The 25,385-nt window shown below is 39.6% G+C and overlaps 1 protein-coding gene across 5 annotated transcripts in view; it reads right to left on the bottom strand.

Annotated features, from left to right (window-relative positions):
* The window catches only part of SULF1 (sulfatase 1), a 118,241-nt gene that overhangs the window by 46,297 nt on the left and 46,559 nt on the right, over window positions 1-25,385 (bottom strand). For 2 of the 5 annotated variants that reach the window (XM_050318917.1, XM_050318892.1), the window contains exons 5-7: window positions 16,486-16,545; window positions 15,932-16,165; window positions 10,200-10,439 (exon numbers count right to left, since the gene is read on the bottom strand). In XM_050318917.1, the coding sequence (XP_050174874.1) occupies window positions 10,200-10,439; window positions 15,932-16,103 (412 nt within the window). In that variant the 5' untranslated portion in view covers window positions 16,104-16,165; window positions 16,486-16,545. Of the gene's footprint in view, window positions 1-10,199; window positions 10,440-15,931; window positions 16,166-16,261; window positions 16,418-16,485; window positions 16,546-17,025; window positions 17,087-17,761; window positions 17,938-25,385 lie in introns of those variants that run through there. The other 3 variants (XM_050318898.1, XM_050318907.1, XM_050318913.1) reach the window with 3 other exon arrangements.

Consider the following 25,385-nt stretch of genomic DNA (forward strand, 5'->3'; position numbering starts at 1 on the left):
GCCAAGCAAAATCAAGGACAGTCTGTGGTTACAGGGGAAATCTGAGGTCAGCCCTCCCAAGTGCCATTCCAGATTCACCAGCAGCGAACCTCTGAGTGCCATGCTCATCAGTAGAGTGCTCTACCGCCAACCTGCCTTCCACAAACATCAGAGGCTTTCAGGGTGTGAAATGGGAGTTATGGCAATTTATCACATAAGATGGTTTGGTTGCCCCATCTATTATTAAGATTGACTTATACAGAGACCTGGACTCTGCTATTTACAGTCTTGCCAAACTTCAATCATTAGTGATGATAGTTTCCATGCTATCTGACTCAGGCTGCATTTTGTACTATGGAACCTTTTAGCCAAACAGTTCAGCAATTTCCAAGAAAAAGGCTAGGGAAAAATAAACAGATTTGCCCATTTAAAAATCACTGTCAACCTTTTCTCTAAGAAGTCCTAATGTCTGTAGGTTTTGATGTAGTGCCTTTGTAAATAATGAAAGTGGCTGTGAAAATGTCTCAAAATGACCAAGCTCTGAAAAACTGTAGCACACAGATGATTAGGAAAGTCTTACTCCAGCTTCTCAGTTTAACATCACCATGGGGTGTTCCTTTATAGACCTGAGAAGGTTCCCACAGTTTCAATTTTGGCACTAACACAAAAAGCCATCAGCTTCTTTCTCTCCTTCTCTCCTCTCTCTTTTGATATTTATTACCTGAGAGAAAACCACCATCATAAAAAGCAGAGATGAAATGACGTGGGGCATAAGGATGAGAACAGATAAACTGAATTTAGAAAAGGAAAGGGTGGCTTGGAGCTGGTGGGGGCCAATTCATCTTGGAATTTCCTTGCTTTAGATGACTTAGTTTTCTAACTTTAGTAATGTTTTGTTAGCTCCCTTTTGGCCCCGTGAACCCCATATTTTGGTGCATGCTATGAGACTGTGGATTGACAGCCTGAACCATTCACCTTTGTGTTGGCAATGATTTACTATTTTATCATAAAAATAATCTCAGTGCTGTCAAGTTTTAAGCAACTCCCTGAATGACAGCTTGTAGAAATAAATATTTCCCCCTGTTGCAGAGTAAATCAGTTCCCATGTCAAATGTGTAGCAAAGCCCTGAATACAAGCAGAAGCTCCAGTGGCTGTGGTAATGGATGGCATTTGCCAAACTGCTTTAACCAAAGCTGGTTTGTTGGTCAAAAGCTCAGGAGGATATGAGTAATTATACAGATGAAGGGAAAAGCCAGGCTTTTACTGAAATACAAGAGTTCAGTCCCTGCACCATGCGGTTTTCTGAGTACCACTGAGTATAGGATAGAGGGAGTGAGTCAGATCTGGGGCCCTGCGCCAGCACTTAGTGTCTGGTTCTTCATACTCTGAATGAAGACAAGTGTCAGAGTAAAAGGAAAGCATAGTAGTGTCCATGGGGCCAAACAAAAATCAGTAAATAATTAGGATGGGTCTCCTAGTTGTTTTTTGTTTAACCAGAGGACTGTAAACAATGAAAACACTATGGAATATGCCATAGAACCGCCCAGGAACTGACACTGTGATGTGCAAATGCTGGGTCTTCACATGCTTGGCTTGTCGAGTCAAACCCCATCCTTAACTCAGGTGTAGTCCAACACCTGCTGAATTGCCCGAGTCTGAGTACTGACTGGGAAGGTTAAACTTTAAAAGCTGCTCATACTCAGTAGTTAGAGGGTTTAGAAAGCCACTTCTGCTTGTAATTAGTAAAATGGAGATTATGACTCAATAGGTAAAAGCCTCATTAAAAAGTAATGCCATTTCAAGGGACATCTTTTCATTATTGCACATAATGGCCCCCATAGGGATAACAGGAAAGATAAATGCCCGCTTTTGCATTTTAATAACACAATTTTTATCTGCATTCTGGCAGTTTTGCTAACTGTTCCCAGGACACATTGTTATTTTTTAATCACATGTAGTGTAGCTTAATATATCAGAGTAATTGTATTCTGTATGAGTATGTTCAATTAAGTTTATGCAAACAACAACACATGGCATGGTGTACAGACATCTATGTATCTCTGGAGGAGCTGTAGAATATAAGTACAAATACTTAAATAAATGCCTTAATACAAATTTTTGGTTTCCATGTAGCAATTAACTAATGATTTCTGAACTCAACTGAGAGACCCAAGTGCTTGCAATGAGTGCAGGACAAAGAGAATTTGACCCAGGGGATCTCTGGAGTTTGAAGCCAGAATACTTACAGCTGAATGTCATTCAAATTCTCATAATTCCTAGGACATTTTTCCCCAGCATTTTTTACAAGCAATTATGACTAATGTTTACAGTATTACACAATAGGGTTAGTCCTCTAACTCCTGTCAGCATTACTGGATTAGTGTACAGGTGAACTGGGCTACATCTACTAGTGGGACATCTCTGCACTTCCATGGATCAAAGGATGTATGTTTTACCCTATAACCCTGTTATTTGTTGAGGCTTATGGGAATGTTTCCGATTTAAAACAAACCCAAACCTTTAAAAAGGCATGCTGTAGAAAGGTTTAGTCACTGTGACCCAGACAAGAGCTTTAAGTAGACAGCCCACTTCCTTTAACAAAGTCAGGAAACCATTTACAGGAGTTGCAAAGCACTGTTTATATGACATTTCAGGTCTGACACACAGTGATTCTGTGCTTCTGGGGACAGAGTCCAGCATTCCTTCAACTTCCAGATTATTCCAGTAAATTCGTCCTTACTTTCTTCCCATTATGCAAGCCACAGATTCAAACTCGAGAAGTTTGATTTTTCCCTTCTGTTGAAAAATTGCAGAGGATTAGTGTATCACATCATGGAGGTGCAGAAAGCCAGCTTAGTATGCCAGCACCACCTAGGAAATGAAATAAACATTGTCCCAAAAAAATATGGTGAGGAAACTGAGGCACCAAGAGGTTAACCTTCCGCTAGACCTAAGTCATGAAGGAAGCCTGTGGCATTGCCAAGAATTCATATTTCTCAGTTTCCAGTCTTGTAACTTAAATGCAGTAGAAAACCTCAGGTTTTCTTCTTTTTCTCCAGCTTTGTGGGTCTTTCCCAGTTGCTGCCAGGTTTACCATTGCAACCAAAAAGATCATTAAACATTTTATAACTCAGCAGTTGCAAAAGGCATTAGCCGATAACTTGATATATCAATTGTTAGGCTGGGTGATGTCTTTAACAAAGCCTGTATTATGGACCAAGCTGGTAGCACTTTCCAATATTGATGTTGCCTGACACTTCTCATTATAAGATCCTGTTTTAGCTGCTTATAACTCTCTTGTACTTGGACTTAAATTTTCCACACCGTGTGTCTGCTGCAAGCTGAATTTTTTGAAGCTTCTTAGCCCAAACAGTAGCCATCTTTGAGAACCGCAGTAATGGAAAAGGAATTGTGGTTAACATCTGAAAAAAATTATGTGAGATTTCATTTGATAGCACTTACATGCTCTGCACTGAGAGCAGGAACTCTGTCAAAGACATGATGGACTCAGAGTCAAGGAGGCATCTATTACAATCCTTTGGAAAAACTGCTGCAATTTGCATGTGCTGGATATCAGGACACCTCAGGACATTATTCCCTGTCCACCTGTGAGTGGTGTCAGTAGGTGGGAGAAAGTTGATTGAAATGCAGAGGGCAGGAGGTGACCAGATAAGGACAAGCAGTCTGGGGAACAGCAGGGAATCCAGCAAAAGAGCTAAGGGAGAGGGGAAAAAAACTGGACAGTGAAAGGAGAAAGAAGCTGACTGACAAGGCCGGGGAGAAGCAGATTTACTGATCAGGCTGATAAAGGAGATCACTAATGGTAAGCAGTGGGAACAGAACATGTCTGTCAAGAACTGACTGGACCTGGGAGGGGAGGGAGGAAGGGAATGACTTGAGGACAGACAAGCAGGAGGACAAGGCTCAGAGCAGAGGCCAAGGTAATGTCTTGGAGGGCCGGAAAACTGGGATGAGAAAGCTGAGGAGTGGACACTGCTCTGCCTAACGGGGTAGGATGAAGAGAGATGTAAGTGCTTTTGGAAAGCAGGGAGGACACAACAATGTCTGAAAGGACTCCTGAGTCTCACTGTTACCTTCCATTTTATCAGACATCTGAAAACCTATAGCTGCATCCTTGGCCCAATGCATGGGATAAAAACCCACCTTACTTAGTTTCTCAACAAGTGAGCAGCTGAGTATTGCAGAGGGGATCTGAGACCCCCATCCTTGCAGATGCCAGCACCATGTCTCTTGATAGAACTAGTCTCTCTTTTTAAACTGGGGAAATTTCACCCTCCAAGAAGGGGTATGTTATTATGTAGTTAAAGACTATAATTTGGCCATGTGAACAAGAGATGAAATGGTTCCAGAGACAATGTTCTACCCAGATTTTCCTAAATGAAGCACTTGAATACACAAACTTGCTAAAAGACTTTCAGTATATGTTTTCTCTATGATATTTAATAGCATAGAATTCTGCTTCAAGCATAAGTAGGCAGATAGGCTGTGGTTTTTGATGAGGTTCTGGACAGAAACCAAAAAAAGTTTCACTTCACATGATACCGTAGAACTAGAAAATCCTGCATGTTATCCTTTTTGGCCTTTTTCCTCTTCTACCTTTCACTTTTTGTGGACTATGTGCATTTATTTAGCATATATCACTTTCATTTAAACATTTTTATTTGTTGACTGAAAGTGCAAATTATTCAGAAAAGAGTGGCATGTTTTTAATTATTTAAAATATTTACAGACTAAATAATGTCTGATGCTTCCCAGACTCTTTTGTACCAATGAAGGAAGAACCTGAAAGCTCAGAGTTCTCTTTTTATTTTCACTTTAGAAATCATCTGAAAACCAGGACTCATTCTCTGCTCACTCATTCCCACCTCTGTATCATACTCTGCCACTCTCTCTGCTTTGAAAGGGTACATGAGGCAGGATACAAATTAGGTCACTGAAATGATGCAGATTAAAAATAGCATGTGCTGGCAGTGATTTGTGCTGTAAGTCTGTGAACAGGAAACACACTGGCTTTGCCTCCAGAGGAAACGTATTGTCTGCCCACACCTTCATGAGGCATAGCTTTTGCTCCCTTTATGAAAGATTAACTTGTCCCTGTGTGTCAGAAGGGAGTGGTGCACAGTTTAAATACTCCTTAGCTTTCAGTCTCCTCTAATTTTTGTGTTTTATAAGGTCTTTGGTCATTAGACTAAGAAATGTGCCCATAAGTGACAGATGTCAATGGACACGCTGATGTGTACTGTTGAACACATTAGCTAGTTGTCAACCAAGTGACTGTTTCTGTTCATCACTACACAGAAGTCTGTGACTAATGTCAAAACATACCAGATAAAGGCATCTTGGTGTCAAGTCACTTCTCGAGTTTTGAGTTTTGCAAATGCAGCCACTTAGGAATTAATGTTTGAGCTGCTTAACTTTGCAGTGCTAACATTTTTTTTTCTCACAAAAGGAGGAGAATGACCTCAGAACACTCATATGCATGACTCTTGAATGTTTTTCTAATCAGCTGATACATTTGAGCAAGTAATAAAATACTGGGAAATACATCTTCCCGAAGATAATTTGAAAAAGCGTAAGCAAATAATTGCCTAATTTGGTGATCCTTGTTCTTTCAGGTGGGATTCCATAAAGGGAGAGCATCATGCATTTGGCATGATGCTGTGAGGCTGTCAGCAGCTGCTGAGCCAACACAGATTCTCATTCTCTCCTGCATGGTTACACTTCCTATGAAGGGCTAAGAGGAGTGAGGATTTGAATGTAGTAATTTTACAAAGTAACATTAAGCAGAGAGGGCTTTGAATGTGTAGGTATGTTAAGTCAGGGTAAGGATTTTAAACTTGTATTTCTTTTCATATGTGCAAAGGGAGGAAACTTAAGCTGGCAAAAATGTAAAATCCTGCACTATACAAAGCGTGACACTCTAAGAACAAAATGCTCATTATATTTATGTCTTCTGGATATTGGCTGTTCTCATGTGATGGTTTTGTCTTCTAAAGTACTAAGACTATGCTTGACTACTTCTCAGTTGTTAAGATGTAGCACAATTCTTTCCTACTGGAGGAAGCCAAGGTTGAGGTAGTGCACTCTGGGATTTGTTTGTGGAGGTGAAATGCAGTGGGGACTGGAAACAGTAAAGGGCACATCTGAGAGGCAAGACTACATGTTGTAGGACTGGAGCAGAACAGAACAGGACAGCAGAAGGTAAAGAAAGTGTAAGACTGAAAGAACAGCAAACCAGTCGATACTTTGGAAAGCACAAAGCAAAATCTCTAACTTCTGCATCTAATAATCTTATGAATTAAATTTCTAAATCTAAGTAGCTGAAGGGATATCTACTGACATTTAAAACTATGGAATGAAAGAAAACTTCTCAAGCTTTTCTCACAATTTCCACAAAATTTGAGTGTGACTCTTTTTCCTCTTTAGTATGAATAGCTGGAATCTATGTAATTAAAACATCTGTCTGAAGCTCTCCAGAGTTGCTTTGTTTTCTCTTTCTACCTATTTATTGTGCCTTCCATGCTATTTCCTATAAATTCTAGTTTAACGTTACCAATTTTGTGGACTTTCAACTGTGCAGTTGGCTCATTGCTGCATTAGCATACAGCTTGTGAATAAGGGAAACTGTAAACATTGAAACATCCTTAAATGTTTAGGGATTTTTAAAAATTATAATTAGAAGCAAAAGTGATTTTGTTTTGGCAGGGATGTTTCTGAATACTGTCTGCCCTGCTAATGCCCAGCACAGTTCCTGCCTATGATTTAGTACTAATGTATAATCTTCAAAAAGGGAGGTTTCCATGAAATCCAACATTGCCTTTAGGTCACATCAGAGTAGAAGAGTAAATTAGAAAAAGGAAAGAAAAAACCCGTTCTGTTCTTTGCCACGTTTTCCCAGTGGGCTCTAATTATAACTGCAGTTTATTAGAGCACATTTCAGACCTCTCTTTAAATGGCCTGCTGTGCTTGTGTGGAGTCCTCGTGGCTTCAGCAGGACTCCCCTTATAACAGTCTGCCCACGTGTGATCAATTGCAATACAGAGGGTTTAGTTAACACTAGAGCAAGTTTAGACAGTGAGTGCCTCAGAGATACTGAAAACTATTTGGACTGAACAGAAGTGAGGACATTATATAAACACTACCCCACCCCTTTATTTCCACTGACTTATATAATAATTTGATCCTATACAAAAAGTGGGAGTTGAATTCTCATCATTTCAGAGTACCAGGTTGGAGGTATTGTACACTGTCTCACTTGGACTGGAGCTCTCTAGTCAAGTGCCTTATCAGGACTGTCACCAGACTGCCCTGGGTCATTCACTGCTCTTTCTCTGTCTCAGTTTCCCATTGAGGGGGTTACTGATTTACTCTCAAAACATGTAGAAATGCACAGGGTAAGTGCCCGTAACATCTGCAACATCAAAACAGAGCCACTACTAGCCTATGTGGGGTGTAGCCACTCCCTCTCCACAATTCTCTCATTTTCACTCCCAATTATTTTTGACTTCCAGGTATTCTTGAGTCATTATAATTTTACTAAACTTTCTAGCTGTGAAGTGTAGATTATTACTTGGCTAGCACACTCTTGATGACTTTTTAATAAGGCAACGGTATCCTTGAAAAATATATTATAAGATCTGCTGTTAATTAAGCTACCACCTCAAAAAAATAATTGTGGCTTAATTAGAAGGTAGGCTCATCTTACAAGGAGTAAAAAGATAAATCTTCGAGGCCATGGTATTTTGGGTCAAACAATGTACCTTGGTCAGAATTGGAGTATTTTCATTTGTTTCTGTTTTCTTCTACTCCTTCCTGCCCTCTGTTAAAACTCACCTACCCTGATGTTCTTTCTGCCTGCCTCTGGAAAATGACTTTTTTTCTTTTCTTTTCTTTTCTTTTCTTTTTTTTTTTTTTTGACCCCTATTTCCTTTCAATGTAAGAGTGTCTACATGAGTGAGGCACTGTATTTAGCTGACATCTCCACTTGCCTTCATAATGCAAGGCAGTGCAGAAGATATGTCCAAAACAGTGTTTACCCCCAGAAGGGCAGAGACGGCTGGTGACAGAGCTCTGTCACTAGCTCTGTGCAGTTTATGTGTGAAGCATTTAGTTGTGCAAAGCTAAGATGATGAACCAGTAAGATAGTAAATTTTAAGAACATGAAAGCCAGATCCTGCATGAAGCAGCCATTTATCAAGCAGAAAGGATTTCTGAGACATAAGTCATGAGACAAAGCTTATATTTTAGGTCAAATTCAGCACCTTTTCTAGCAGTGATTGCCAATTCTCTCTTCCCTCCTTTTCCTCTTCAAAGCCTTCAAAGAGGTTTAACAGTGCTGTACTCAGATGACAACTTCACTGAGCCCAGCTTAACAGAGACTGAAGTACTATCCCGTGCATAGGTCAGAGCCAACACCAGGTCCAGAGAAGTTAAAGACTTGTCTGGTTTTGCTTTTTACACAGGAAGCAGAAGGTCTCCAGAACTACAGATGCAGAGAGATGGAACTAAAAAGAGTGAACTGTCTGTGTGGTGAAGAAAAGATGGGAAACAGGCAGATAAGTTTGAGGCACTGGATACAGCAGCATTAAGAGGTTTAGGACGAGCAGACAGCATGGAGACATTCGCCAGCTATATGTTTTGAAAGCAATCCATTCTTCTGCCTAAGCTACTGATAGAAACAAATCTCTTTGCTGCCAGTTACATTGTAAGGAAGGCAGTTGGCACCAAAATCTGTGCCTCGCTGGTTCTGTAAAGGGAAGTCTTTGTAGCTGAATGATACTTCTGGAGAAATTGCCCTCTGATGGCCTCACACAACTCCGGTACCTTGTGAAGGGGAAGTCAGGCTGGAGCCTAACTTGTCTACAGATTGAATCTTAGGGGATAGGTGATGCAGAAATGAATCGGGTTTTACATCAAGCCAAAGCACAGATGAGAGGAATAAGAAGAGCTCTTTGTAGACAGGAAAGGGATCTCCTGACTACGGAAAACCACCAGGAATTTACAAGAAAACTATCAAATCTTATTGGTGCGCAGTAGAACAATCCTTCTTATAGCATGTTTCTATTCCTTTTAAGAAAATGCAAAGGAAATATCGCCCCATGGCAAAGTTTAAATTATACCACTCACCTTGTTTCGCTCCCATGATAGGCACACCACTCCTGTGAGGTCTTTGGCACCAGTCCCCAGCCTGGCCCTGACATCTTCTTCCATAAATGTTAGCAGCTGTCCACAAGCAGGCCATAATACTGACCATAATCACGGCTGGAACTGCCAGTTCAGACCCACAATGCCACTAAAATGCACCTCTTTCACAGTAAGTGTAACTGCCCAACAGCTTATTTTCCACCTGGGGCATCCAAATGTGAAATATGCTGCTTCACTGCAACTGAGCTTCTTTACATGGCTGTTACTGCACATGTTGACCGTCAGGCAGTACCACCCTCCCTCTCCATAACATTCAGCCTCTGCTCTGCATAACCAATTTGGGACAATAAGTTGCTTCTGTTGTGGTTTAGCCCCAGGCAGGAACTCAGTACCATTCAGTTGCTCACTCACTCCCCACCTCCCATCTCAGTTGGATGGGGAGAATTAGAAAGTAGGTAAAATCCACGGATTGAGATAAGAACAGTTTACCAAATGAAATAAAATGTAATAATAATGATAATAAAAAGAGAGACAACAAAGAGAGAGAGAGAAATAACCCCTCAAAAAACTCCCAAACCTCCCAGTGATGCACAGCAGTTTTTCACCACTCATTTATCAATATACAGCCAGTTTCCATGCAGCAGCCCCCAGCAAGCTTTTCCCACAGTTTAGGTACTGAGCATGATGCTGTAGGGTGTGGAATATCCCTTTGGCTGGTTCAGATTGGCTGTCCCAGCCATGTTCCCTCCCTAATTCTTGTGATCCTCCAGCCTTCTTGCTGTTCGGGCATGAAAAGCTGAAAAGTTCTAGAGTTAGTATAAACACTACTTAGCAACAACTAAAAACTTCAGTGAACACACTGAATCAAGATTCAGTGATCAAGATTACTCCTGTGCTAAATCCAAACCACAACACTATTCCTGCTACTAGGAAGCACATGAACTCTATCTCAGCCAAAACTTAGCCAGTTTCATTTTAGGCAGTGATTTGAGACTGACTGCTGAATATGTTGCCTCCCCCTTAAACGAAGAACTGCTTTTGATTTGTCTCTTACCTGTTCTATACCCAGTGTTATTGAGATACACGGCAAAGGTACGTGGCTCGTGAGTAGCCTGCCATGAGGGAGAAGAGCAGTTTTCATTGTTGGTGTATATGTTGTGGTTGTGCACATACTTCCCAGTCAGCATTGAGGAACGTGATGGGCAGCACATCGGGGTTGTTACAAATGCATTGATAAAAGAGGCACCTCCGTTCTCCATAATCCTTCTGGTTTTATTCATCACTTGCAAGGACCCTGCAAAAAGAGGTTCTGATCATCACTGTACTGTAAAAACTTGTTTGAATATATGGGCTGTTACAATGCTATTAAAAGTAAAGTATCAGTGACCGCTTGCCTTTGAACATCTGTGTACTCTACTCTGTAGCTTGGGTATTTTAGGAGAAAAGATCAGATTTTTATCATATCACCAAAAATGTTTTACAGGATTCAGGAAAGACTGAGTTCTTTTTTTGTCATGCTCCAAAACAAAGTTTAAAATATGGAGTAAAAGCTGTATCAAATTTACAGGTTAATAGTTCTTCAAATGTGGCTGTAGGAAAACAGTATGTTACAGAGAATGAATTATTAATTGATGTACCAGTAAAATATGAAAAATGCTGACATTACCAAAGAACATGTTAATATTCTTTCAATTTTATCAGATGACTGAAGAGGGAGAGAGGAATGGGGTAAAGCAGGGAGTGAGAGATGGAGGGAGGAGAAAGAGAGAATAAGTGGCAATTTTTCTAAAGGAAAGTTTCTGTGGACACAAGATCAGTGTGTCTGGCTCTGATACTAAAGCACTCTGCTCAAAACCAGTTTTGGGGGGTAAATATGGATGCAAAATTATTGGTAAAATGCAGCACCTTTGTCAGGAAATTGCACTGATACTGTTTAAAGAACAAAGACATTTTTTGCATCCTTCAAAACATCTCTAAGAACAGCAAGGTTAGAGAGGCAGGGTTTGCAGATTTCTGATTGCAGAAAGGCTGAACAGCCCCAGATAGGGTCTGTCAGTATTTGCTGACAGCTGTCAAAGTTTGTTCTTTCTGTTATTCAACAGAGCAGAGATTGAAGGGAGAGGGTCAACCGTGGATATGTCAGTATGTGCCCAGGAAACAGGTTTGTGAATTGTAATACTTGCACAATTTTGGTGGTAAAATAAAGGTTTCTGGAGTTCTACTTTCTTTTCTTATTCTTTGATTTTAAAATTTTACACAGTTGACAGTAGTTGTTTTACATTTAAATCCATTGATTCCATTGATAAAACAAGAGTTTTTCTTGATGATTTTGTTTGTGTTGCTTGAAAATCAAATGAAAAAATGTTTTAAAGCAACTGATGGCTGCAAAACCATAAAACTCCAAAGGAAGCTCAACTTTAGGTGTAAGCAGCAAAATATTACAAATTATTTTATGCATGCTCTGTTTTTGGTTTTGGGCTAAGGAGTTGGTGCTGAATATGAAAACTTTTGCATAGAAGTATTTGTTTAAAAAGGAGAAGAGGCAGTAGGCTCTTGAGCATTTCATTGTGAAACGCCAGGACCTGTGTCCTTAAGGATACATTTAATACCGTGCATATAATTCACCATAATTTTAGACTCTTCCTCTTTCACAACCCTCATTTTTCAAATGCAGAACATCTGCATTTGTGCTTTCCTGAATCCCATGTACTTTGGGATATAGAGAAGTAGAAGAGTAACTGAGAGGTCCCTGAGCACAAAAGGTCTCCATTTACTTGAGTGGGAGCATTTCACTGGGTTGTTGAGATTGTCCTTGTTCTACATCTCTTAATCTTGGACCCCAGGCTGACTTTTTCTTTTCTCTCTCTCTCTCTTTTTTTTTTTTTTTCTGGTTTTCTTTTGGCCATAGATCTTCCATTTCTGAAAAATCACAGTTTGTTACTGAGAACTCAGCTGTAAAGTGCTTCGAGTGCTCAGACAGAAAGTGTGCTGTTCAGGCACCTTAATGCATGGTGACCACAGCAGAGCTGGTCTGCACTTTTCTGCCTCTATGTATTATAAATGAGTAGCTGTTAGAGCACTTCCTTATTCTTCCAGCTTGTCAGTCCTGTGCTCTTGCAAACCTGCTGTTTATTACTAAGTTTTCCCTCCAGGTATGCACTTACTGACACCGATAATAGATTTAGCCCCTCTGGAAATTCTGGAATAGAAACTTCAAAGCAGGTGAGACTTCCTCATTTGGAAAACAAAACACTAGTAGGAGATAAAACTTGCTGATATGAGTTATAATCCTTTGCTGTCTGTAGCTCTCCTCACAGCTTGTGCTCTTTACCATCTGGCCCACAGTCTTCAGGGCATATGTACTCAGGTGCTGTCTGTCAGTAGGACACTTGCGCTCTCCATGACCGATTGGGGAGCACCTGAGGGGAACCAGATAACTGGGAATGGCCACTTTGGACACAGAAGTTAGCAAGTTTTGTCAGGCAAGAAATTCAGTGTCATTTCTCAATCTATCCTCATCTATCAAGATAGATGTTTGGTAACCAAAGTTTAGTATGAAGTCTTGAAGTTGCTATGGATTTTCATCACAGGTGGGCATCTCTACAAAGGGATAGCTAGAAGCCACCTTGTCTCCATATGGATTGTGTGCAAGGCTCCAGGAAGGTAATAGACTTTCTCAGATCTCAGCACATATCCCCATTTTTTCAGCTGATGTGTTTTAGTGCTTTAGAGCAAGAGAAGATGGAAAGCAAACCAGGCAAATTGTGCCTAATGTGATGTACCTAGATGATGCTGTGATCTCTTCACCCAGCTCTACTCAGTGCATTGTTTATATAGATTTCACTGGATGGTGCATTAGGTTGTTAGCAAGGGTTAGAAACACTGGAATTACCAACACATTCATTAGCTTTGACTTCTTTCTGACTTTATGCAAGATATTATTTATAGTGAGGATTATAAGAGCAACTGTGGGGGTCATGTTTTGAGGTACTGATGTGTGTAAATGAAAAGAGAATCTGGAAGACAGGAAGAGACTAAAGAGTGAGCAAAATGTTGGACTGAACAGAGTACAGACCTGAACACAGTAGGATTTGAGGACATTGCCCTGAAAGCCTCAGCATGTTGTCTCCATCAGGGAAGTAGTTCTGGGTTCTGGGAGCTGATGCTTTGCCTTGAGCAAGGTGCTGATTTGCCTCAGTATTGGGAAGTTATTTCCCTACCCTCAGGATCTCACAGGGGGAAAGAAAGTGCATGGTGGCACAATTTCAGAACTAATTTCCCAGCATGAGATCCCAAGTATTTGCTGAGTTTCTGTAAGAGCTGTGGGGCTGGGCGGCTTCACACCACTTAAGTTGCTGTCTACCAGATCTACAATATTCTTCCTCTGTGACACATTTCTCTTAGCACAAATAGGAAGTGACTGGAATTGTGGAGCAATTTGTGGGTTTTATCTGATAAATGGAATAAGGCAGCAACTCTGCCGAACTTCTTTGCACTCAGAATGCAAAACTCAAGGGGATGGTGCAGATCAATAGGAAGATGTGCATACTCCTAACCTTTGAGCACTAACTAAATGCACGTTCCCTGTCTCTTGCAAATTTTACTTTGGATAACTCCTCTGTATATCATTCGTACTCAGGCAGATGAGTATTTTGGTTCAATGTTTATACGTGCTCTGGAGAGTATCCTTCCTGATTGAAGTCTATAACTTACCTTATATGCTTTTATGTTAAGGCATTAGTTTAGAATAGCTTTTAGAAATGTTCCTGCTGGGAATACAATAGCAAATAATTGACATTGAGAGACTTTCAATCTTGTGATTTTTGGATACCAATACCTAAGTTTTACTCTGTTTGTGGCAGAAAGTGTTACTTCCCAATGACCTTTGGGAAATTTAAGCTTTTTCTTAGGAATCAAAGAAGAGCAAGGGGAAAATTCACACATGGAAAACAGTTTGCCTTTATTTTTCAAATATGTGGAATGATTTATTATCAGAAGTGCGAATAACGCAGTACAGTAAGTCTTGGGGCTGAATCCTGTTTCCTGTGAAATGATCTATGAGAAGGGGAAACCTGTGTCTTCATTCAGTGCAGTGAGAATGCATGCACACCCAGGCTATTCCTCAGCTGCCTGCTAATGGGGGCCAGCATGCCCCGTGAACATTCAGAGCAGCTTTCAAAGAGAGGAGCTCCCAGTATGAACAAAGTGACTTGCCACATCCTTCCTCCTCTTTCACCACTTGCAAACCTTCTTGCAAGACTGAAGACAGCAAGTTGGTAACACTGTTCAGAGATGCGTGTCTGCTGACCTACCTTCCCTGGTGCCCTGGAGAAAGCAGGCTCTTACAGACCACAAAAAAGGAAGAAATTACTTGACCCTTTTAACGAAATTTTTCAGAATGACTCTATCAAGAAAAAGTGCATTCCCATTGTAATAGCTGTATTTTAGGCCAAAAATAGAGCTGGGAACAGCTATTCATTATGCAGCATGCCTAAACAGAGCAGACGTTTGAAAGAGTGGGAAATAAAAAAAGATAGGATGCGCTCAGATCTAAAGGCCTGGTTTTGGAGCTCTGCTGCATAAAAGCACCCACACTCAGTCACAAAATATAGTTTATTAATTATGTCCTCGGAACCCTGAAGGGCTGTGAAATTATTATTGCATTGTGGCAAATACAAAAATGCTAGCAACTAAAGAATTGCTTTTAGATCCAGACCGCTTTTTGTCTACAACTTTCTGCTTAAAAGTATGTGATTCTAGAACAAATGAACTCTTCTAAGTTTCCTGGAATTAAGCATTTTTAGTTTTCAATGTCATATGTCATTTTGTTTAGAAATTCACTATACTTCTGTTAAAAATATGACTTTCATTAAAAAACAAACAAACAAACAAACAAAAACCCCACAAAAAACTAAGAAGGTAGGATTCAATTTCAAATTAGTTTGCTACTTTTTCACCTTTTTGATCTCACATCCCACCCCAAACCCAAAATATTTGCTTGGGGGTAACCTAAATTGATCCTCTTTCTCTCCTTGATTTTTTTCATTTTGAGCAGTGAACCAAAAAATCAGCTATATGCATAACTACCATTAATATCTTTCTAAACTTACTTAATGGAAAACATTCAAAGGCCTCCTGAAACATCATCCAAGTGTTTTAATTTTTTCCACCCTAAGAAGAATATGTGAAAATCACTTCTGGCTAGTATGTGCAGGTTGTGCTCAGATATTTAGTATACTTGTGAAAGCAAAACTATCATATTTTATGCATAGAGCATAGTCTTAAAGCAGATGGATTTTAAATAGTCAATAATGTATAATACTTCATATAATGCACAAAAATATTAAGACTATGTCCTGAGATCAGACCTGTTTGTGTGTATAAACACGTCAGATGACACACATGCCTGTGACAAATATGTGGAGACAGAAACACCTATATAGCACTGAGGGAAAGGTTGACCTCATTAGGCTCAAATTTTTAAATGCTACAGAAAATCATAAAGTGAGAAAGGGCTTTTGATGCAAGTTTTCTACCTGTATGTCCTTGCATGCATTATAAATCCTTTTGTGGTGGATTTTGATAGGAATGTACTTCCTAAAGTCTGTAACTAAATGTTATGAATACCATTAAATGATACTTGTTAACTCATTTTCCAAACTTGTCCCACATTCTGATATTGTTTCAGGACCATCACCTTCTCCAAATTCAAAGCACTTTTTGCTTGGCAGAAATTACTGCAAGACACATGACAAAATGTAGTAGCAAATAACAATTATTTCTCACCTAGCTCCACATCTTGATCATCTGTGAGTACAAGGATGATATTTGGTCTGATATTTTTTCGCTCCTGCTGCACACGTCCTCTGAATCTTGGGGACTTGATGGTGGAACACTGACTTGTTAACAATTCAGTACTGAGCACTGCCAAGATCAGTGCAAACCAAGAAGACTTCATAGTAGTTCCAGTATTTCAATGAAAAGACTGATCCAGAAGTGTCTGAGCTCTAGCTTTCAAGCCTGTAGGGACGAAAAGAAATTCCGTTCAAGCAATAAATAAACTTTCAGTCATACAGTGAAAGGAGGACACTTAGGGAAGTCAAGTCTGACACATACCATTTAACATGATTATAAGCTATATTGTTGAGTAAGAGGTTTATTCTGTCATTTTCTAGGAATAAACTCTGTCATTCTCCAACTATGCTTTCTCAAAAAATTTTTGCTTGAAGTCATGCCATTGCCTACATTTTGTAGGCATGACTTCTGGTATACGCCTCACAGTGCTCCTTCTCCTACACCCCACGCTTCTTTTTATGCAGGTTGTTCCTTATATTCAGTACCTGGGTGCAGTAAAAAATTGCCAGGATGCAGACGTGTTCAGAACATCTGTAGGAGGAGCCCTGTGAAAAGGAGAAAGCAGAAGGCTTGTCAGTCAGAGACCTCAGTACTGTGGCTGTGCTTCAAAGTCTGCAGAACTGTTTGTTACACCTTCTTTTTCTGTCCTGAAAGAAAAGAGGAGAAGAAAAATTGCATTCCCCCTAGCCCTCCTACTTAATTTAATACCACACCTATGCATGGGTTAGGTGGTACCTTGGCTGCTGGAGATAAAGGACATACATCTCACGTCATCAAACAGAGGTGCTTTTCCAACATTTACAGTCAGATTTATAGTGAGGTTCTGAGAATAAGAGTTAATTCCAGAGCGTGGCACCTGGCGAGCAACAAAGCTATTTTAACTCACCTGCATGAGTGACTAAACCCTTCAAAAGCAGAGGGGAGAGCATGGCTCTCATTTGTAATCTGCATTGGATCACTACATGAAAAGTCATCTTCCCACTGACAGCACAGCTCATATTAAGTGACAGTCCATATGATCTTACCCAGCATTGTGAAGGAGTGTAACCATCCCTCAGTCAATCAACGACAGACCTGAGTGCCTCATCCATAATGCACGGTACCTCTGCCACAGCCTCGTCCTCGATACTCCACTTCCTGACTTGGCTCAGTATGTTATTAGAACCCTCACTCCGTGCCTGTCAGTCAAACAGCCGTGCTTTTGTAAGACCTGCTGCAAGCACAGAGGCTTGGCTTTGCTGCAGCAGATTTAAACCCGTGACTGAAAATGACTGATTGGTCTGGGGAGGAAGGGGCAGCCACTTACACTTTAACATTTTTGGCATTACTGACTGAAGCTCTGCAAAGCGGTTCTGTAACACAAGGGAAGGGAGGGAATATCTGGGGGCAAAAAGGAAGAGGGAGGGAAGGAAACCATGGAGTCATGCCTGTTCCCTCCAGGGTATTGACCTGCCACATACATTTCTCCTGTTTTTATTGTGGGACTATGGATAAAGCATGGTGATATCGGTCAATTAAAAAAAACTTAAAAAAACCACCCAAGCCCAAGAACAATCAAGAATTCTGCCCAAGGGGAAGACTGCATGGGAACTGGGGTGTGCCTTATATAATTAGCATAATGGAGCATAAATCACGAGGAGATCTGTGCACCCACACCTGAGACTTCATATTCAGACATGCAACATGAACTGCAAACAGATTAATAACCAGAAATAATTTAATGAGAACAAGACAGAAGACAAAAAGGGCCCCACCACTCACCTAAAAATGCGCTAATAGGAAGATGCTCTAAATTTCAGGGGAAGAAGCCACAGGAGAGGGAAGGGATGGGACTTGGTGCTGGACTGCTAGAAAAAGGATCGTGTTCTTGTTTCCACATACACCTTTTATTTTAAGCTTCGCAAGCTAAACAGTTTCATGCTCCTCACTCTGGCAGGCTGTAATTACACCAGAAGAGTGTGAATGTCTTTAAAAGGAAAATCCAAGCGTCTGTGGCAGAGAAATCTTGACTTTCTTTGTCTCTGCACCAACAAACACTCCAGCCTTACACTAACATTACAGCACTGCAAAGTCAATACAGGGGAGCACCATTAAACGTTAAATGCTATTTCAGTGATTACACAACATTCAGATAAGTAACTGGAAGTCTGTAATTTTTCTGGACAGAATTTTAGAAATAGTTTAATTTCCATGTATTTGTTCTTAAGTCACATGAAAACTGACAAAAGCCCTGAAGATCAGGGTTACCGGAGAAGTCGGCCTTCTTCTGACAGACACCAGATACCACATGCTCTTGGTGCAAAAGCAGAAATACAATGTCTCTAAATGTCTGATCTTTAAATAGAGAAACTTTGATTCACATCACAAAGCACAAAAGCCCACGTGAAGTGAGACTCAGTGTTTAGTTTCTTACCTCAGTTTTATGGTACAGCAAAGTTTCACAGACAATGCTGACCCAGAAAGTGCAGCCATCCTGACTGTGCTGAGCAAACATCGGCACCAACATGTTTGAATAATCCCCCACCATATGAAACTATAAGTTTCTGACAATTTCATTTCACCCTCCTTCGTCTATATTATTTAGTTAAAAAAAAATCTTTTCCTGTAGCAAGTTGGACCCACCTTTGGCAAGTTTTTCTAGAAACAACAGTGGGAAGGTTTCTTTTCCAACTATATTTTTGTTCTTACCAGCAGATAAAAGAAACTATCAGGATGTATCTACACATATCAAATTAATAATTCAAGTTTCACTGAATGGTTCTTGCACAAGAGCACAGTAATGCCACATTTTTTTTGCTCATATTTCAGTTTTGCATATGGCAAATCTTTATTAAAAGGTGATCTTTGACAACTTGTTCTTTTATTGCCTGCTTCCCAGCCCTAGAAGGAAATGAAGTAGAGAAAACTGTCCAAATACAGCCTAGATAGACTGATAGGGAAGACAAGGCTGCAATGTTTGTGTTGGATACTGGCTGGTAGCCTATAAAAGCCCCTGCAGACACTGCAATTTGTCTTGAGAAACAGACAAAAATAGGAGAAATTCTAAAAAGGACTTTTTCAAATTTACGTGGAGAAGCAAACAAACTTTTTTTGCACAGTGTTCAGAAATCAAGAGGGTACTATAAAATGCTTTTCTCTAGGCCAAATAAACAAATGCTATTGGTGAAATTTAAAGTGTATTTTTCCTATGGAAGACACTTATGACAACTGAAATGTAGTCAGTAAATAAAGGAAACCAGAGAAATCCGAAGAAATTATTTTTCATAAGCTGGATATAATTTTTTCTTTCTGTCATTCTTTTTTTTCCCCCCCACAGGAGCAGAAATGCATAGTTTGCAATCACCTTTCAAGGGATAAAATCAGAAAACTCCAATCTTTAGTTGTTTCTGTGCTGCTAGTATTATAACAGACAGTTCAAGGACTTGTTGGCATGGAGAATTAATTACTCATGAAACTTGAATTACGTTGGCAGGGCACTACAAAGAAAGGCGACAGTGCCACTCCTGTATTGTGGCATAAAAACTACAAGGACTTTATTTCTAGGTTTGTTAAGAGAGTGTTGTGCAATATCTAAGAAGAAAAGCAAAAGGTAGAACAATATCTTTTGAAACTGTAGGTTTTATACTCATTTTGATCAAGAACTGTTCAAGATTTTTCAGTGCATTAACCGAAAGTGCTTAATTTGGAACACATCAGAAGACAGACAGTATTCAAAAAGAACATTTTCCACTTTGTTTTCATGTCCACGTTTTTCCTCTGTTCACTTAAAATGCCATTTTTTGTTTGGGCAATAAAAATCTGTCTGGAATCATACACTTTTTTATGAAACAGGGCACTGAGCATCCACAAGAATACTCCATTATAGGCTTTAAAGATATAGGGACTTTTGCATATTTAATATTCTACAAATGTGGCTTCCACAGAACCTTGCACAAGGAATCTGTCTTACATAAGCAGATTTCTTGTTTGTAAATCTGAAATCAAACACTGGGATAATGAGCAAGGATACTGGACATATGTCCATTCCCAGTATTATGTGCTGTGAAATTCCCCACATCAGTAATTCACGATCAAGTGGTAATAAAGGGCAAACAACTTTATCTTCTCTGTACCACAGAGTTGGCATTTTCTTTTGAGCATGGACATTGAGGACATCACATTTTCCAAAGTCATAGGTTAAGGCCCACTGCTCTAGTGGCCTTTCATTAGGCACAATAATGAATCAACTATGGCCAATAAAAGAAACAGTGGTAATGGGAATAATAATAATAATAGTGATAATATGGACTGTGATTGTGGAGCTTAAGTATCAAAGACTCATGGACTCACTGAATCATTAGGGTTGGAAAGGACCTCTAGAGACCATCTAGTCCAAATTAGCCCTGCCAAGGCAGCACAGTCTTCAGGGGTATCAATCTCTACCACCACTTTCATATCATTAGCAAACATGAGAATGAGAATTCTGGTTTCTGTTTCCAGGTATTAGCAGTAAATGTGCCCAGTGAAGTGAGAGTATAAGGTAGTGCATGGGATCCTAAATCAAGACACTCCTAATGTGGCAGCAATTTGTGTTGAGTTGTGCTCCTCATTACTATCCAGTACCCTTCAGATTTTATCTCTGTAGTTAGATTTCCCTGCCTCCAAAAACTGATATAGTTGTATATAACTAAGATACAGTCCAAAACAGATGTTCTGCAACTTAGAAAATTTTTTAGATTCTCTAGTAAGTGCTAGTGCACAAAAATATATCAGGCTCATGGAAAAGAAGCAGAAGGCCTTGCCATTGCAAGTGTTAAGTTGCCTCATTTCCTTTATGCAAAAGATAATCATGGATAATTTCTTCTTACAGGCTTTTCTGATAAATAAATGGATAGAACCTCTTAAAGAAACAAAACCTAGGATATCAACCACCACAAGAAAATGAGATTTCCTTTCTCACCCCAAGCAAAAGAGCATCTTCCTCTGTATTTTACCTATGATCTGCTGACTTGACAGTTTTGGTTTAATGAGCACTTTTTACAGGAATATGACCCCACTGTTTTCTATTTCCTTAAAATCAGACTCTCCATAAGAAAAATAGAAAGCCAAAGACAACTAGAAGAATTCTCTTAATTCAGAATTGGGATTCTGCTATTGTCAGTGTTTTATAATTTCCAATATGACCTTGGAGGTTGGTCACATTAGCGGGCACCTGGTCAGCATAATTTCAAAAACCTGCCAGTCTGCCTGTAGTGCCAGAAATCGCTGTTGCTGGCATTATGTTAACTGGAGGTGGCTTCATGCACTTGTGACCCTACAAATCCCAGATTTAGTGGTTTAGAGCCACCATTTTTAGTTCTTTACTTGATATTGAAATGTGTCCACCTGGTAGTGCTGCTGTACTCAAGAACATTTTGCGTGCACAGAAACTCCAAGGTGAAAGGGAGTGGAAGGGGTTTTCTCAGCCACACCAATACAGCTTCTGTGATTCTTTGATGTTTATGTCAAAGGGTGCATGGACCTTTAAAAGTCTCACATGGTAAGTGCCACGAATCTTAACAGGTGTGTGGTTAGAGACCCAACAAATTTAGTAACTTCATGAGATTAGTAATTGCATGAAGATTGTGAAGACAGATTGAAACTATGTAATAAAAGGTCAGGGAGGCGAGATGTTGATCTGCAGCACAGCAACAGAGGACTTAAATCTGTCCCTTAAATCACATTGCCATGACCACTAGTGGGTTGTAACACCCTACAACAACAACTCTCACTTTCACTAATACAGTGAAGCACTTCAGTGGAAAAAGCTGCTGACAGATGAGTGTTTTGAGTTTAGTAATGTTAATGCTCTTCTCACATCTTACTCTTCTATCTTGAATTTAAAAGGCAAACACTGCAATCTCAGACTACCGGGCACTACCGGGTAAATCTGCAGGTCAGTTTCCTGTGGGAATATTGAGCCTGCAGCCATGGGAAACACATTTGCAGTACTGTAGAAGTCAGGAAAAAGCCAGAGCTACCATTTCTTTTTAAAGGTTAATCCCCTAATCTAGGTTGTAAAGTATAGGATTTACAGTGAACACAAAGAATGTAGTTCCTATCTGGGTCTAATCTAATCCTTATCTATTGGATTTCCAACACACTTTACTAATCAATCAGCTATCTGCTCCCCTTTTAAATGTAATCTGTGTATTCTAATGATGTATCCTCAGTGCCCCAGGCTAGATTAATTTAAAGTAACTATAATTTAAAGTAATTGCAGGTAGGCAGAATCATAACCTTATATTACATTTTTACATTGTAATTTTGCAAACAGTTACAGACAGGAAAGGAAAAAGCTTGCAGTGACTTGAAAGTATAATGCACACTTGCTAACCTACTTTTATAACTTTGTACAGGTTAAGGGATATTCTTAGTAGGTAGAAGTTTCCAACATTTCATCTGTTAGGGTGAAACAACAAACTCCAATAACATTTTAAAAATACATAACTGTAGAACAAATGATCAGCCTTTGAGAAAAGAAAAATATGTCTTTGATTTTAATGCTGTTAATATAGTTGAACAGAACACTAAAGAACATTAAAATTAATGTTTTTATATTAACTTCAAATCTGTGAAAGTTTTAAAAGAAAATTCCCACATATTTTTTCAGTAAGAAGAATGCCTGCTGCTAAGTTACAAACTTCTAATAATATACAGTTACTTAAATTTATTTCTCACCCTCTGATTTACTTTATTTTAGAATTTCATATTTCAACACAGCCAAGAAGTGCACTTGTCATACAAAAGAGCCTGGTATAATTGAGCCAGATGACGTGCCCCACAAGTAAAATCAGCCATTCATGAAAGCTGGTCACCAGAGGCCATTTCAAACAATGCACATTTCAAAGTAATCTAAAGTAATCCCTTTTTTCTACTGATTTGGTTTCCAGGCAGTCTTAAGCACATGTGTGCAGCAAACAGGAGGCTTATTAAAACCTGATGTTATATTGGAGGTTATAATGCCATTGCCTTGTGATTGAATTCCATGTCTGTTAGTCTTCAAAGAGAGGGGAAAAAAATCAATTAAATTTATATGCTTATTAAACATGAGTGTCATGATACGTGCAGTTTATTAGCACTTGCTAAATAATTAAGACTGAGACAGATAATTAGACGTGTGCTAGGCTCCAAGTAGCCTTCTGATATCAGATTTTTTTTATCTTTAAAGGAAGTGGCTTTCCAGCTACGAGGTAATATGATTACTAAAAGACTCCAAGTATTTTTCAAATATAAAGAGTAAACTCTGTGTATGAAGGAAACTCAGGTAATTTTAAAAATCCATTTTAAACCCACATATCTTTGCTATACTCCTGCTCTCTTCAGCAGTGTGGGGTATTATGAAAATATAGTGTACAATAACACACTGGCAATTCAGTGTTCAGTAAGTAGTCTTGCATTGGAAGATCATTATCGCAGAAGTTAACAACAGCAACACAGTTTGCACATTTCTTTAAATTCCCGTTTAAGTCCACTGGCTTTAGAAACTGGAAGACTATAGCTTTCCACATCTTCTTTTTAATTTAAAAAGCTTCCTTTCTAGATGTGTTTACTTCCCCTAAAATGTTTGAAACAAGAGGGATTTCTGATTTTTGATCTTGTAAATGGTTTGTTTTCCTAAATAAATGCACATGATTAATTTGATTGCAAATACAGCATATTTAGGACACAGTGTCTATGGATTTACATATTTGTTTGAGAAGACAGAGAACATGCCCATTTCCTCATGGTAATGTACACACCTCTGTTATCAAAGGGAGAGGTTATGGCAGGTTGTGCCATCATGCAGGTGGGTGGTCTTGACTGGAAACTGAGCCCAGTGCATGGCTGCTCTGGCCACTCTCCCTGCTGACCACACAGGGGAAGCAACAGGGTCCTCATGGAGACCACAGGAGTCTGTGTAAGGAGTGAAGGGTGAGGAATTGCCAGTATGAATCTACATAAGTGTAGGTATGTTAACTCATAGCATCATCTGTTCTTCTAGGAGAAGAACTCAAATGTACTTTTAGCTGTGATGCCGAAGGACTGACTACTCAGAAACACTGTAGGTGCCATTCCCTGGATAACCAGGTGAGTCTGGCAGTTCCTCTGAGTGCTTTTAGAAAACTTACTCTATTATACTACAGTGCAGAAAGTGAACTTATTTGCAGCATCAGCACTTTGTATGTTTACATGCACAGTGAGTGTGTTCTTGTGGATTTAAGTCCAGAACAAACTGCATGTGGTGTCTGTTGACTTTTTCTTTCACTTTCAGGTCTGAACACCAAGCCTAATATATATTTTATTTAATAATCCCATTATATTCAGATGAGTTTTAATTTCAATAAGTTCAAACTGAATTTAATAGGACTACTAAGATAGACTCAATACATCAAGTCCTGAATACTCTTTGTAAAGCACAGTCTCTCTTAGTAGGCTACTTCTTTTTGTCAAGCAGTTTTTCCAGTCCTGGCACAGTACCTTCACTGATAGACATGTAAAAGCTCCTTGACACACCAAGAAATGTGTTTTCAAATAAGTTCCTCCTCGACAAACCTGTACTATAGAGAAAGCAGCCTACTAATAATAGTAAACAGTCAGTCAGACCAAACAAAATAATCTGTTACAAAAACCAGATGCTTTATATCCTTTTTCATAAAGACTAGACAGCAAGTGAGTTGCATTTTCTTGAGGCACTGCTGAGAAGAACACCACCTTGCCATCAATCTTACTTTTAATTGTCTTTGTAATCAGGAAGACCCTGGTGTTCCCCTAGCTATGTTACCTGGTGGGGCACAGGGTAGAGCTCCAGCCAGGAACACGGGGGCTTGTGTCTGCTATCACAGTTATCCTTCCAGACCCCTCACCTCTCATCACCTCACTGTCCCACAGCCTCCACTCCAGCACACATCTGTGTACGCTTGCAGGGGATTCCCAGAGTGACCTGGGACTGACCCATCTCAGGGAAACTCAGAAAGTCATCGCCAGGTGGCCATGTCCTGTCAGGTGAAAACAGGTTTTTTGTACGGGAATGACAGCAAATAAGAGCAAGGAGTACAACTGATGGATTTTACTGCCAAATCAGGTGTCCAAGACTTACTAAGACCCTGATACATATGTTTTACTATGCAAACTAAATGCTGGATCCAATGGGACTGCTCAGCTCCTTAAAACAACTGCCTGCAGGCTTTTAAAAACATTTCTGGGACAAGGACATTTTAAGATGTTTAGTACTATTTCAGAAAAAAGCTAAGCATCAGTGACATGTGAGGAAAGGCCAAAATGCATGAAGCATCTGAATACTGAATTTCACCTGAAAATTAGTACTCCTATCAAAAAAGCCTGAAATTAGAGTCCCATTTGCCTGTTCAGGGACAGAATGTATCAT

This window comes from Myiozetetes cayanensis, unplaced genomic scaffold (assembly GCF_022539395.1).
Source record: "Myiozetetes cayanensis isolate MyiCay16 unplaced genomic scaffold, myiCay2020 scf1, whole genome shotgun sequence".
NCBI classification, from domain to species: Eukaryota; Metazoa; Chordata; class Aves; order Passeriformes; family Tyrannidae; genus Myiozetetes; species Myiozetetes cayanensis.